The 16,760-nt window shown below is 42.0% G+C and overlaps 1 protein-coding gene across 1 annotated transcript in view; it reads left to right on the top strand.

The window, feature by feature from the left end:
• LOC111268435 (high affinity nerve growth factor receptor) overlaps nt 1-16,760 on the top strand; it is a gene marked incomplete at both ends in the record, with an annotated part of 64,430 nt that overhangs the window by 5,085 nt on the left and 42,585 nt on the right. The window contains 1 exon segment of the mRNA XM_022847420.2: nt 3,103-3,891. Coding sequence (XP_022703155.1) covers nt 3,104-3,891 — 788 coding nt within the window.

The raw sequence follows: 16,760 nt of genomic DNA, 5'->3' as shown, positions 1-16,760 counted from the left end.
CGAGGAGGACGATAAGTCAAAGGCCTGCTACTACTAATGGCTACTTCATACTCATCTGTTTTCATATAGCATATATTAATATTAGGTTTACAGGTAACAGTTTATTGGTCAAGGAAAAACAAATTGAAATACGGACTTGTCATATGCCAGCAGATATTCGAATCTTGCACAAGCAATCTATTATATAATAATAATATAGACCTGGACGTCAGATTCTTTGGGAGCAAGACTTTGCGAAACAGCATTTAGCATTGGAACTAATTGAGGATGCTCTTCACAAGCGAATCCTGGGAACTCCCACAAGTTCTAGCCGTTCCCAGTCTTCCCGCTAGACCGATTTCGACTAAATGCAACCCGGTCAAATGTGCAAAACCTTTGAACTTGGATTGTAGTTACCTAGCGCACGCTGTGGCCCTGCTGCAATGATGACGATGTGTCTAGTACTTAATACAAATAAAAAGTAGTTGGCGTTTGCCGATGCTTCAAAATAAAAGTGCGAGGTGCTTCAATATGAAAGCCAGCCTTATGGATTATAGGTTCTCGAAGAGTTCAAGTACTTTGCTTTTACCATTGGTAAGAGTAGGTACTTCTAGCAGCAGTTTGGAGGTAAAGGTAAATATAGTAAATGATTTGCAGAATGACATCTTCGTCACACAGAAAATTATCATAAAATTGGAAAAAGAAATAACAATATATGTTAGTTACGATTGAAGCGCGTTTTCTGCTGTTCAATTGAGCCTGGTACGCGTAACCTGAAAGTAAAGGGCCAAACGAATGATGCGCGCCTATCCATGAAACGAACGTTCGAATAGTAGAAAAATTTAAGGTGTGTTAAAGCTACACCTTTTTTGTCAGTTTGTCCTTCGATAAACAGAAGGAGTGGATACAGAATATTCTAGATGATCGCATTATTTCCACTTTAGTGAAATAACAAAGTGTCGACTAGTAAATTTAAGGAATACGTGTAGTGACCTGTGTTCGAAATGAGGCGTCAACATATTTCGTTCTGTAATAGAGGTTAACACCGTAACATGTAACGGCAATACGGTAAAATTCGTAATTTCTTTTGACCTTCCTATTACGCCAACTCGGCCACTAACAATCGATCGATAAACCAAACATAGAAGTCCTGAATCCCGTCGAATGAACTTTACATTGACTAGGATCGGCGTCATAAATATTAGGAAACAACCTCCACCGAAAAAGTGTTACACATAATGGCCAAGTTGTGTAACACATGCACGTTGCCTATAAGGGTCAGTTCTCTTCGGCGAAAGCGATTTGGGATGGGAAAGAAGTATTCGATGATAGTTGAAACTAAAAAGGTCAACTTTTCTTGCAAAGCATATTCTATTTTTTTAAAATAATTTCTAATTTTTTTTTGTGAAAAGCCCCCAGAGGAATTGGCGGTGTCTCCGATAAAAGAGTATCTTCATGCAAAACCACAGCTGGCCAAGATCAGTCATCCTATGACGGATTTTCAACGGACTTGCATAGAGCAATTCAGTATACGTACACTGATTGGTGTGCCTGCGCATCGCTTGCCCTTGACGATTTTCAGTGTTCGTAGCATCGGTCTAGAGAAGAGTTGACCTCCTTTGAACTTAATTCAGTGATCTATGGAAGTCGAAACATGAAATGTTTTCTTAGACGATTTTCGTGCTCTAGTGGAACAAGTGTCACTACGTGGAAGTTTATTTATATCCAAACATTAACCCAGACAGAGCTGTTTTGCTTTGGTCTGTCGATGCTTCCAAGTTTTCGAAATTGCTCAGACATTTCTGCCACGCAACATATTGAACCATTAAATAGAAATGGCCGGATGATTTGAACGGTCTTAAGCAGACTAGCCTGACTGCTTAGTGTTGACGTTCAGTAACAGCATCGCTTCAATGCCCTTCAGTAGAAGACGAGGTGCAGAGAGGTAGGAGCTGCCAGATTTTCAGGCCTCCAATTTTGTGTGTGGAACAACGTCGAAAGTGAAGCTCCAGTGTGGCCATCTTGAAAAGCATCTCTGACTGTCTAAACAGCTCATATAATAAATTGTGTTTCATTAGTCCGCAGGCACTGTTCATTTAATACAGAAACTAGATGCGAGTGGCTCATTCACTTGAAATCTACGAACTGTTGGGTACACATAACTGCATGACGGACCCAGACTAATAGCATACTCTAAAATATCCTTTATGGGCATGCCCATTTTATCAATCAGCAGATTTCTGTTCAAAATTACAATAATAAGGAATAACTATAACACGTATGCACCGAAAAATCATATACATAAATATATATAGCTCCACGATGCCGTATGCGGCTTTGAACTCTAGTATACTATAGGTAAATAAAACAAAAAAATCGCTTATTTGCCACTAACGGTAGTTTATGATATAACGTCACCTTCGGGTGGCGCCATTGATGATGGACGACACATCGAAGATTAACGCCCGCCTAATTAGATCTCGCTTCCCTTCTGCGTATATGAGAGAAAAGTTTCTTGTCTTGGATTTCCTCTCGGGACCTTAAGTTGGATAGTAATGGACTTCGAAATACCAGAAGTTACAATGGAAGGTGAGGCGAAATGCTACAGCGAAAAGTTCTGGTTAAATCCGACCTAAACGTATAGGAAGGATGAGATTCTGCAGTTGTGGTGGTTGTTTTGTAGGCCAAGAGTATTGCAACTCGTTTACGCAACTGTCTGAGATGAAAAGCAATCTATGTACAAAGCAGGAAGGTTTACTTTTAGCAGTATATTAAATGCTTTCCATATACATTCCACTTTCTCGTCCATTTTTCCTTATATGTATCAATCGAGCTTAGTATGTATTTGAAGTAATAAATAGCTGCCGGACATTTAAATCAATTTTTCTAGGGGACGTCGGTGTCCAAATCACGTCACACATACTACTTGGCCTTTCGACTACCTGACACACCTTCTAAACGATTGTTGAAAATAAAGGCATAGTTTCTCGACTATATTTATGTTATGTGCGTCCCACATCTACTTATGTGGCTAATATAGACACTGGTTCAATAACATGTTGAAGTTCGCACGTACTAACCATATATATATCTGCTTGTACCTCTTATTGGTTCCTATTTCAGAATGCGATCACCATCAGCGAGGAGCGAAACGTGCAAATCGTTGGTGGCCAGGGTTGTGGCTGAGGCGGGGGCGACGGCGGTGAGAGCAGGCTCGGGCGAATCGGAAAAGAGCCAGCACTTGGCGGCCCTGACGACAACGACGGGGGTGCAGCTCGGTGCCGTCGTGGGACGAAACTGCAGCACAGTCGACTCGAGCCGACTGTCGGACCGAATCGAATCCGACGACAAGGGGCACGCCGAAGGCCGTTTGTCCTTTTTTAAATGGCAAAAAAACGGAGCGCCGGGGGAAAACAGCAACAGCAGACAGCACACGCGACGGCTTACCGAACGGTTCAGATCTGCTTACGGAAGCGGTGTTCACAGTCGCGGGCGAAGCGGAAGGCCTTCCTCGAGCTACTGCCGCAACAGCAATATCAAAAATTCCTGTCGTTCCTTACTTCTTCCCTTCGTGATATGCCTTCTGCTGGCGCAATTGGTTTCTGGTGTCTTCGGAGCATCTGGTGCGGCACCGCAGATACGGGTTACCGGTGGGCCGGTCGTGCCCGTTATTCCGGTTGCGGTACCGGATGTTGCCGAAGTTGGCTCCCCAATGTCGCCCCTGCTCAAAGGGGTTATTCCGACAAGCAGCTCATCGGCATTTGCGGGTTCTCAGTCGCCGTCGGCAAACACGGCCAGATGTGCGCCATGCCGATGCAACGCCGAAACCGGCCACCTGGATTGCGACTCGTCCACTAACCTCACACGAATACCAGAACTGACGCCAGAGACCGCGCGGAAAGTTATTTCGCTGTAAGTGATTTCATTCACCCACACAACACTCTGGATAGATAAGATAGTGAGTTAGGTGCGAATACAATCAGTATGTAAATGATCAGGAGGAACGTTTTTCGGAGAACAGTGGAAGCTTGCTGGCTTTCATAGCTCAACTAATGCTGATGTCCACAACAACGATTTGAACCTTTGCGAATATCGTCGAAAGCTGTTATGTTCCATGCCACTATCTATCTCGTTTTTAAAATGTACATACAACGCTTTTCCTTGCTATTCAGTAATTTCTAAAATATTTATTTGATCCTGCTTGTAGTTATGCTCTCCATGAACATGGGACCCTCTTGGCCTTTCCGTTATCGTGGACAAGACGATCTATGCCTAAAACAGGCTGTGACCATGAAGTGAACAATACTTTTTTCATACAACGAGTGTTATTATGTGATTGTCGCGACGATTAGCATTATAGTTGCTATTGTTATTATTACCCTACCGACAAGAGGAAGCTATGATTTCGGGTTTTACTGGCAGCGCAGTCGCGTACGACTGCAGCGATCCGAAACAAAGCTTACGAGCAGTTTCATGGCCCACAGGACGCTGAGTCGCTAGCCAGCTGGTACGAACCAAACTGATACGCCTGTTGCATTTAGTTCTCTTGAGTGAAACGCTCCTAGAATGCGTCAGATCCAAGGAGTAATGTGACTTACCGGCGATGATATTGTCAGTACAAGTACCATCGGAGTCAGATGTTGTAGACGCCAAACGGCTAAATACCCCGCCTGGGTCTCCCTGCCTCACCCAATCGTCCATTCTAATGCCACCGTTAGCAGCATTGTACTCGCAACGATTGCTATTGTCGCCACCGGCCTGCGGTATAGTATGGCTTTAAAGATTAACGATTATGTCTAGAACAGCAACAGAAGCAATGCCGAACAGATAAGCGTCTACAAACGCTTTATGACATCCGCGCCTTGCTCACGATGCCCAAATATTCGAAGATCAACTGCTATTAATACAGTTAGCAGGCTTGCCATGACCATCCAACATATCGTGCAAATTCTGTTGAACGATGACTGTCTTTCATGATGACGTATCACGCGTCTGCCGATTTTTTGTCGCTTGTATCAGTTGTAAATATGTCACGTTAGCAGATCGTTTGTTGTGTAGTGATGTAGTCCTCGCGAATGGCGTTTGGTTCACCCTGGCACGGACGATAATAACGTGACTAACTAGCTTGTTTTCCTTTAGAGACGAATCGGAAACCAGTGACGATACTTATGCTAACTCTATGTATCTGTTAACTATTTTACTATACAAAGAGTCCTCTTTCGTTGCTATCATTCTTCCCCTGGTCGTTCATTAGTATGCCTGAATAATTGTAAACATACAGTTTTGTGTGATACGTACATAAACTGTCGATACCAATTAGCTTTAGAACTAGAAGTACACTGGCTGGAATAGTTTCTCGATGGATACACACTTTCTACATGTCGAAAACAGCCCATCGATATCGAAGAAACAATAGTTGTGTTAAAATAATGGCTGGCGAAGGCAAACAGATTCGGCCCCCTGAAAGTAGATAACGGCTAACGATAGATAGATCCTTATGCGGCTTGAAACCATTAACGGTGAAAACTCCAAATAATCTAGCTAGAATCGCTATTACCATTATCTTCAGCCATAACGTCAATGGGGAGTTAGCATTAAAAAAGTTTTACTGCACTTAGCAATAGTGGCTACAGTGTAGAGTACGAAAGAAAATCCACATCGTCGGGTTGTTTGTCGTATGACCTTATAGATAGGAAACTTTTAGTACTCGATTTACATCTCGATCACATCATAGAGACTGGTTGGCTGTATCGCAGTGACGTTGTTCTTGCCAAGAGTAAGTCACTCGTTAAAAGACAAAATAAACCTGAGTAGAATAATGAAAATAAACAATATAGTATAAATCAGTAGAATTTACGAAGAGGCTGATTACCTGCGAAAAGCAAAGTTGTTCCCACACAAATATGCCAACCTACTTCTAAACCTACGGAAAACGACAAATAGATGCCGTGTTATTACATTGTACACACCTACATCCAGTACATATACCTCGTAAACCCTGATGTGTTCTGTATGCTTCTTGACTCCTCAAAACCTGGCCAGTCCTACGGAGATCTTCAGCCATTACTTACGTCATTCTAGTTCCAGTTTAGATGTCATTAGATTGATCATTAAAGCCCAACGTCGCTATGCGTTAGACGGCTATACCACATCTCAAGTAAACTAGGAGTATTTTTGCCGTCGCTCGTTTCGCCAATATTGTCGATGCTTACCTTGACGGAATTTTCGTCGGACACTCAACAAGGTTACAGAGGTTCCTTTATTAAACAGCATTTGCGAGATTTGATATTACCCTGCTATTCAACGAGCCGCTGACAGTTTACGGTACCGACGTGTTCCAGATCGTGTTCACTTGATCAATGAAAGCGAAAGCCATGATACCTCGGCTGGAATATAAGTGTGACCACACCTATATTATACGCCTCCATTCTTCTAACATGTAGCAGTCTCTCGTGGGAAGCATAAACTGTGTTAATTAAAAAAAAAGGTTAGCTAGATCGACACCTTAAGAGTCACCAGGCACTTGAAAGCGAGTGGAGATTTACCTCTAGGGAACTATAGGGAATATTTATATCAATACAGGTCGGTTTGTCAGATCTAGGACAACAAAGGCCCGATGAACAAAAATATCTGTAGAATATAGTAAATACAAATCTTGGAAATACTAGCTACGACAAGCATATGTTTAATCTTATTGTTACCTAATTGTCAGCAATATGTCGCTAGATCGAGACGGTCCTTTACTTACCATAGCTATTGTGTAGAACGATTCAACAATTATAACTTATTATTAAAGCCGGTGTGCCAAATTTTCAACCAACGACGTGAAGTGGCAGCGGTGGCATACCACTCACTATCCACAATGCCCCTGCCGCATATCTATTTCATAGAAACCTCCGGCTTCACAGAGCTTTTGAGGCCGGGCAAAGCAACGTGACACTTCGTCCAGTTTGACTCCTTTCATCCGTTGTATCCTATTGATCCCTCATATTAGGAAGTTCCACACTGATCCGGCGGACTCGTCGACAGCTTTCGATAAACTACCGATATCTTGACGTTGATTCCGACGAGAAAAACAGTAGTTGTGGTAATTAATAGCATTACAGAATCTCTTGGCCCTTTCGTATAATAGCTTTTGCCCATGGAGGCACGTTTGCCTATGCGCTCGTCACCAAAGATGAACATCGACACTAATAGAAGTCGAGGCCGAGAAAGCAGCACTAGGTGCCGATTAAGCGCTTTCATGCCACATATAGAATACAAGAACGATAATGAATTTCATCGGTGGAAAAAAGGTAAACTGGTTGGTTCACGCACTTAATCGAGATTTCAAGTTTATGCTTTGTTTATGCCCAGTAATCATGCTTAAGCCTACAGTACGGCGAGCAACACTCTCATAACTTAAGTCGCTAAACAAAATATCAGTTTCCCTATTTTGCCCCTTTCCATTACTCAACGCCCCGTTGCTGAAAACTATCGCTGCAGCTGTCCGGATCAGGTAAATATTCCGTAATATCTGAAAGTACCAGTGAAGGCTAAGATGATAGGTGCTAAACGTTCCGGTAACCACAATCAGCAAACGTTGTTTCCTTCGAGATCAATTTCATGAGGAACCGACTTAAATATTGGCCATATATTGCCTACATCACAAATGGATATCTGCTGAATGATGGCATACATGCAAGCCGAATTTGGATGAAATTGGACTCACGCTAACGTATTTTAAGCCGTCATTCCCGCCAGAGTTTAGTGATATGTTTAGGTATATTAAAATGTCGTTTTCTAGTCATTTCGTTGGTATTCTCTACTTAGTATTCTAGTTCATATGGAATTATTTCGTGTCAAGAAATAGGTAACAAATGATTTCGCTCATATCGCACGGAAAACGGTTTTCGTTTAAACCGTACATGAATTAGCTTTCCTCTGCAAAAGCCGGATAGCAGTTAACAATTATGCTCTGATCGCAGTAAAGGGACATCTTCAAGGGCGCAACTATCGAAGTCCGGTTCCTCAGGAAGAATGATGGGTCTGAGCACGCGCGTGAGAGAAAATACCTTAGACTATTTTCGTCAAATTTCGTTCTGTGCTGAAATCACTATTTGATAATTACGAGGTGTGAATAGACGGATAGTACGTTCTGTCGCGTTCTCAGTTAATCCCTTCAACTTTGTATCTTTGTACAAACGACACCCACTCGATAAGAGCAGGCTTAACTTTATCAAGTAATGTGACAATTCATTGCCCGGCAGGTCAATTAGAGGCTGGCAACTACATATTCTTACTCCGTCCTTATCCTTCTTGTCCAACAAATCACATAGTAATGTTGAAAGTAAGTATCGTGGTCAGATAATGATGTCCAGGTAAGGTCAGTATCAGTATGGTAAAGGTCGAAAACTGTTTCTTTTTTTGTTACGAGGGTGGTGAGAAACGACGCACAGGTTGACGTCCATTGCTAGGCATTACAACTAACCACGGTTTCTAATGGAGTAAATATAGAAGGGCTTCAAATCTTATAATACGGTATACGCTCACTGGCAAATTTCCTGCAGTCACTAGTGGGAATTCGAAAACGAGGAGAGCATTGCACTCCATTTCTGACAAGCTATTTGGTCTTGAACCTTCACATAGACCCGTCACACCACCTGCGCTACATTAGTGAGCCGTTTCAGCAAAATCATCGGCAATCAACAGAACAGATGGACATATGTGAACAATATAGGGTAGCACCTACTTATGCTGTGGTATGTGCCTAAAATGATGGAAAAAGTTCAACAACATTAATTTACACTTCCAGTTTTCAAGTTTTTGCCATGCGTTCATTACGTCTATATGTTTTTCCATTCGTTTAGAAGATGTCACCCTAGTAAGAATATACAACGCTTCAACAATGAACAACACCCTCAGCTGAAACTTTTTAATACCTAACCGTCGCCGTACCACCCAACGATGCGATGTAGAATAATACAACAGTACACTTTTAGAAAATAACTACAATTTCGTAGCCCAATAAGTTTTAATGTCGAACGTTTCTTTAATGCGTGCAATAGTAAATAAACAGGTAGTGTTGATAATTTTTTTTTGGCCTATTATACATTATTGTGGCCTGTCAAGAGACATATTCTGATCTCAGCTTAAGGGACACCGCCCACTTTGCAGAACATCTCGTGGGTCAACAAGTTAGCAAATCTGCCGTTCAAAAAAAAATATGTCTCAGCGTGTCCGGGCTGTCCCTGCTGTAGTTAGCTAGCATCGGTTATGCTAGGCCATCGCAGCAGCAATAGGCCATAGATAGGCCAGTGCCGTTGACATGGTTGGCTGGTCGGTCGTTTAATCCAACGTCCAATCATCCTCACAAAACTAACAGCACATGAACGCGTCCATTAACGTACCTAGCTACCGATCTATCTGTTTGCCTATATAATTTATGAGGCACGTTTGCGGGTTGCTTGCGGCTCGTGCTGCAATTTTCAGTGTTACGCCCGCGACGGACCTCGCTCCTCGTCTCTAGCTTGTGTGGGTTGACAGTCACACGTGCACAGCCCTGCAGCAGCACTAGCAAAACCCAGCTACCAGTTGGCGATATGCTGTTACCTAAACGGAGATACCCAGTTTTTATTCAGACACTAGAAACACCACCGCGCGTATCATCACGCAGAGACGTTCGCGCCTAACCCCCCGTTGCTCGTCGGCTAGACAGCCGTAAAACCCCTTAAGAGAGAAATAACTGCTGGGGAGGAACAATAGTTAAAACTGCATCATAAACGCGGCTTCATTTCACTGCGAAACAGGACAATGATAACACACATAAGATTTTTTAATATATGTTCAGGCGTAAGTACATGAAGCAAAGAATATACTTAAACGTACAAAAAAGACACACGCACACACACGCACGCACCCTCAGAGGTTACTGTCAGAGTTAGTGGCGGAGATAGAGCGCAACATATCGATTTTTTTGCTCATAGGTGATCATTGTTAATATGTGGTGCTAACCAAGCTGGTTGTTAATGAGAAATCAGTACCGCATGAACAAATAAAGGAGGTCTTACTGTTGAAAAAAAGGGCATCAAGTCTAACGTTGTGAAACAGAACTCGTTTCTGACAAAGCTTCGCCAAGCGGTTCTAGCTTAAGGTTCAAGCACCTTGGAATTAAGCATATAGAATACAGGGCGATTGTAAGTCGCTCATGATGATTATTTTCTTGAATGAAGAATAAGCATGAGAATATTAAGCGGTTGATGTCGTGCTTCAGTGAAGTCTGTAGCTCTATTCCACCTCATTCACAGAGCCTTACAGATCGAGAGAACCGCCAGCGATATAGGTGCATAGAGGTATAGAGAAATGGTACCACAAAAGTACCCCAGCAGGCGCGCCTGGCCGTGCGTAGCATCACACATATTATATTTTCACATAAACACATCAACAGCTGTCTTCGTTTGGCTGAAGAAAACAAAGTACCCTTACCCGTGCGCGTACGTTGATATCCCGAACAGCTATAAAACACGTATATCGGTGACCTATTTGTTATCTATTTCTCTAAGTAGTCTGCGTTGATTGAAACGGCTTACCTGGTCATCACCTGTTTCTCTTTATTACTAGCGCACAATTGAAGTCCAAGGCTTTCTACAGAGAATGCGTTCAGAAGGAACGCAGAGTCACATCGGGCTGCTCTAGAGCACTGCGTCCCACAATCAGCCCAGCCGTGCTCTATACATATAGCGAATATCGCACACGGATACACAAAGCTGCTAGGCATTTCAAAGCAAATGTCTTGATGCTCCCTGACAGCGACCTACATCAATTATCGACCCGTGCATGCTTAGGGTATTTGTTTGATCTGGCACTCGGAGATTAGAACACCTCTGACCGGCTGTCGGTTATTGCAAAGGCACGTGCTCCCACACGGCTTAGAGTGAACGCTCTAATAAAGTCACCTAGTAAATATTAGTACTTTATATGTATTGTGCATGTAAAATCAGATAAAAATAGTTCATGTACGCCTAACTAAATAAATATAGGATATTTTGCAAAGACGAAAAAGCAAATATGTTGCATCTTGGATCTAGTTAACCGCGCGCAAGAATTATGGCGGACATGATCAGTGAGTAGGACAGCCGAATGGGGCAAAGAATTTATAACTAACATGTATAGCTTATAAGGGCCAGCTGCTTCTGGTTGAAGATTACTACTATTACCAGCCTTCGTATACAGATCGCCCGTATGGCAAATATACAACATCGCAAGGCATAGAAACAGTGATTATACGCGCTGAAGTAGTGTTAGTTAGGTTGTTTGCACTGGCGCTCCTTTTAAAATTTCTAATCAACCCTCATATAGGATGGCCGATATTAGCATAAGGAAACTACGACTTCTTTTTTTACTTTGACAATAAAGAAAGTGTCATATATTTTGCTTCCGAAATTTAATAAAGCCGATAGAATAAGTTGTCATTAGATCTACAGATGTTCGTGATGGAAATATCCTGCTTCACTGTATAAGCTTGTCTGAACAGCGACGCCAAATGGCCGGTTACAACGTTCTAGTAGCTACGCGGCCACCCGACATGACCCAAACAGGACTGATAAGTATGGAAAAATAAAGCTCTGAGATACTGTTCCCAAAATCAGACTAAGTTTGATGTTTGTCCGCTGCCACAGGGCTTCGGTTACTTAACGATAAAATACGCCTTATCTAACACGCTGGAATGGAAGTTTACGAAGTCATGACCCGTTACGACTGCTAAAGTGGTACGGTTGGGACTGCTTTGTCCAAAAGCTATAAGAATGGCCAGTTAGGGATTATACCAGAAAGCGGTCCGAAATGTAGGGCCGCCAATTATACAGGATATAAGCCTCGTGCCGAAAACGGGATCGGTCAGTGGAAGATTTCGTGGAAAGGCTCCCTTTTCCCTATCGGATAAAACTTCTTCATACTTCTTTTCTTGATAAGCTTCTTATAGAAATAGGTACAAGAATTTTGTACCAGCATTGACATGTGTGGCAAAGTTTTAAATTCACGCCAAGGCGCATTAAGACACATAATTGGCTATTTTAGTGGTTTGCACCACGGTGCAAACCTGAAAAGGATGTGATTTTCAAGTAGTGAAATACATGAACGGGGCATCCTCGAAAGTACGATGCCACTAGAGACATAGGCTAGGCCTGTCGCCGCAAAACCGGTTCCTTCTAACTAACTCTACTACTAGTAGAGATAATCCATTGCGCGAGCTTTGTTACTTTATAGCTGTATAGCGAAATCACAGTTTGGCGTTAGTATGAGGAATAACAAAACAGTCGTATATGCGACATTATGACAGTCTGTTTCATTGGGATTACTTCGTTGCAATCAGTAGCCGGTTAACCTAACTAATTCTAAACGGAACTAAATCAGATTTGCCTAAAAGTCTGTGTAGTATATAGCCAGTGTCGAGGCTACTGAATCAAGTTGAATCGCTTCGGGACAGATTTGATTTTCATCCCCGTACGGAAGCTTATTTGCGTCTTCAGCGCAATAGTAATCATAATACCACATTTAAAACGATTCATAGGTCGTGCAAGAGTCTCCATTATTCGGGGAAGCGCTACTGATCATTTGCATCTTCAACTGTGAGTCTTGGATAAGGAAACATCATCATAATATAGTCACTCGGTAGAAGTTCGTAGAACAGAATGAAGCATTCTCGAGCAGATGCACACATTTCCTATCGAATACTTCACGCCTTAGATATGCGCTTCGTAACTCATAAGGTAGCCGTGTTCACATATAGTCATCATGATTTAATGTATTTTTCTAGCCTGAAACAGGGCAAGTGGGAATCAAAGACCGTAACGTCTTGTAAATACAACTTGAGTCGCCTAGCGTACGAAAAATAGCTAGAAGGATAAAAAGTACCTGGAATAATAACTAGTTAAGTTTGGCTTTGGCTAATTTCAAGGTTTTCGCCGACCTTTATGTTTGCAACGCATTTTCTCGAACTTCGTTCGAACGGGATTAGTCAATCCACGGAGGGCGCCACTGCTAACAAAGTTGCGAGCATTTTTTACTTTATCTATGGAGCCATATTCTAATTAGTACACGAATAATGCCAGACACATGACACAAATGGAGCAGGTATCGCATTCACGGGCTTGCTCCGGGGTAGCGGCAGAGGTAGCAGGAAAAGTAGAAATAAAATCATCAACAGCATATAGATAGGAATAATAGCATTTCCGCTGCCGGAAACTAGCGGACCTTAGTAAATATTAGTAGTCAATAGTACTACAGCAACTACTCAAAACAAAAAAGAAAGTCGACTGTACTACAATCGCAGAAGGAGGAAAGCGACCGGATCGATGGAACAGGCGACCATTTTTCTCTTCATCAAAGTCGCTATTGTCGCCCCATCGGCAGGCGTTCGCACTCTTCGCACAGATATTGCTGTGTTTACTGGACGCGGTACATACATCTGTTCGTTAGCTCTATTAATTTGTTGATTCGTCAGGCTTATTACGGGTATACATTTCGTTGCCACTGCTACAGATTCTCAACTTCTGCTGGACAAGCGATTACATTGCTTTTTCCTCTTTCCTTTTGCATGATCGTTGTGTGCACATTGTTCACTGGGCATGTTGCGGCTGAGGCCTGGGTCGTAGTGTGCACGGTGTACATATTGGCAGTATAATGCTCTCGAATTTGCGTTCACTGACTCTTGAAAAGTACGTTCTGGTAAATGCACCTGTGCGCGTGTGCACGTCTCGTCAGCGGTATCTGAGGGTCATGGCTGCTCTTGTTGATGTCGCTGTTACGTGACTATAGCCGCGGCTACAAGTGCAAATACTCAACGAACATCAGCTGTTACTAGAGGACAACTACTTCATCGAAGCTGCAAACAGGCGATATTGAAAAAGCACACATATGCTAGAATATGTACATAAAGGGATTGATACAAGCAGTTGGTCAGAGTTGGAAATTTGACGAATGCACCGCCATCTGTCGCCAATTGAACGAAGCAAAATTACATGATCATATTAATAATAACGATGATGGTCATCATAAAACAATAGTAATAATAACAATTATAAATATTTGTATATGTATAAATACATACAAATAAGTACATTGCTTAATAGTAAATTGGCAGATAAATAAAGACCTGTTCCTCAAAACAGAGACGCAATTTTTGGAACTCAGAATGAGATAAAGCCTTTATTTAGACTTAAAATGTAAATAGAATCTCTCCAAAAATTTGCTTTTACCATTTTGCTACTGCAAATTACAGCAAATACTGTAAAAAATGATCCTATTGTTTTCCTTGTGGAAATTTCGTTGTGGAAGACGCTTCTTGTCACGAAAAAACGTAATGAAATGATTGCGGAAATTGAGTGGGACCGACATGTCAATGATCCTGATGATAACCACTAGATATCTATCATAAAATACTTCTAAACCATTTAAGGAAAGCTGGCTATAAAAAAAAATTCAATGTTTAGGCGCCAGATGACTTGACGCGAAAGGGTTCATTCGATCGTATTTCGATTTACGAAAGTCTACAAAGGCAAAGCTATCGATCCAGCTCTACGTGGTAAAAGGTCGATTATATAGAATCATGTCCAAATGAAAAGAATAAAAAACTATCTTCCGCAATCGGCGGAAGACCCTAGACTGACGTCAAAAAAATTATGCTATACGTTTCGTAAGGTAGAAAGGAATCGTGCATAATAGGCTACTGTCAATAGCCAAAAGAAAATATACCCCCTACTTTTATCAACTAACCAAATTTCAATAAGCCACTGAAAAAATCGACCAAAATTGGTGAGCAAGAACGGCGTCGTCTTCCACTGCGATAATACTAGATAGTGGCCATATAGCGTAAATTTTTGCGCTCTTGGACCATCATCTCTTTTGACCTCTGCAGAGCTCCGTTAATGGTGTTAATTTAGTTTTAACGATTTAGTAACTAGACTCGATTCTGCTACGCATGGACGGAGTGGGCGTGTAACTTGAATACTTTATAAACTACTGCTTCTTAGTAAATTGGCTAGTCTAAAAGCTATTAGTAAGGATGCAAACAACAAAAGATTTAGAATAGCTGTTTGAGGAATAAGTAGCTCGATCTAACGTCTTGGTTCTTTACGGCCAGAATTCTCAATTCGGTTTTATCTTTGGGACCCATGTCATTATATAGCGTGTCATGTACAAAAGACCGTCAGATTTATTGCGGCTCTTCGACAAAACCATAACTATGGAGCAAATTTCAAGATGGAATAAACCACTGTAAATGGTATCTCGTATCTTTCATAGGTGCAACATTTCATTTTCATAGAAACGCTTTATATGCTTCACATATGTGGGAGCGTATGCAACAGCAGCTTCGGACGCTACGATATGGAATGAAACGTATCATTATTCCGCCCATAGTTACCCTGACGGTACGACTGTCCTATAGAGTAATACTAGTCGTTTCACGATGTTTGAAAAAATTCGGTAAGGAACCATCGAAGAAGGCCTGGCTTCGAGAAGTCATCGCTGATAATCCTGTTGTAACTAGCTAACTTTCAGCCATTGTTAGGACGTTTCTCGCTTTGGCAATAGCTGCTTGGTAGGCACGATACCAAAATGAAACAGGTTATCTATCGTCTATATCTCAACGAGTTTTCAGTCAGGTATATCGCTTCGTTCCCAGTGCCTTATTCGGGGCCCGGTTAGATCCTAGGCCATTTAATCACTACTAATAACGACATTACGAAGCAATGACAGAGAAAGGATCAGTGTTATAAATAGAAAGAAACCTACGGGACGGGATCCCAGTTATGAGCTTTTTGGGGGACTTCCGTATATTAATGATAACTTAGAGACCGAGAATAGTTAGCTTAAACTCACTGGACGGCTAGATCCTGTATTCATTACAGAACTAAGTACCAGCACAGGCAGAGAGGCAGCCGCAAAACGTTCGAAAGCTGCGCTAAATGCACTTAGTATAATTATTTCAATCATCCCTCAGCGCACACGTCATGCGTATCTCGTTGAAAGGCTCACTTATACCCGAGCAGTACTAATGTTGCGGCAACGCCTCTGTTGCACATCCCTTTCCTGTGATCTGTTCCTGACGTTCACGGGTGCCGAAACTCAATCCAGGAACCTCCCATCTATTTACTGATAAACCAGAAAGAAGACAGGCCGTTTGAATAAGGAACAGCGAGGTACTAAACGTTAACATTAGACGTTATAAAGGGGTCAATATTAATCTACGTTCGTATAGCTAAGACGAGTCGATTTATATTTTTAACGAAACAATGCGTTGTGCTTGGCGGTCCTAGCGGTCAATCAGGGATAGCATCGAACTATTTGTGCCTCTGCTTTACTGCAAGCATATTGTTATTATAAATCATTATATGTCATCCCAGACAAACGTGTTTGGTGTTTGGCACTTACCTTTCCGGAGCGTAAAATCAATCTGTTCTTTGACGTGTACAAGGCGCTGCCGCCGTGAATATTTATGAACAGTGTTCGCTGCCCCTCGTCTGTCGGAGAAGGTAAACAACAATAACATTTGTTTGATATTTACGAACAGCTACGCCGAGTTAATTGATCCCGAAGAACTTTAGTGGGTGTTGATGTACACGTTATACATTTCTCGAAAGTGAACGTGCACCCGTGCACAGATAGTTAGCGATATTGCTATTCAACAGTACGAATAGAAATTCAATGTCCAATGACAAAACACCTTATCAAGCTTACAAACAGCATTGAGACAATAGGGCTATACGCTGAGTGAAACCTTTGAGAGGTTCGCTTGTTTACAA

This window comes from Varroa jacobsoni, unplaced genomic scaffold, assembly GCF_002532875.2.
Source record: "Varroa jacobsoni isolate VJ856 unplaced genomic scaffold, vjacob_1.0 scaffold_1284, whole genome shotgun sequence".
Taxonomy (NCBI): Eukaryota; Metazoa; Arthropoda; class Arachnida; order Mesostigmata; family Varroidae; genus Varroa; species Varroa jacobsoni.
The sequence above is the reverse complement of the archived record's forward strand: the minus strand, read 5'-3'. Positions and strand labels throughout refer to the sequence as shown.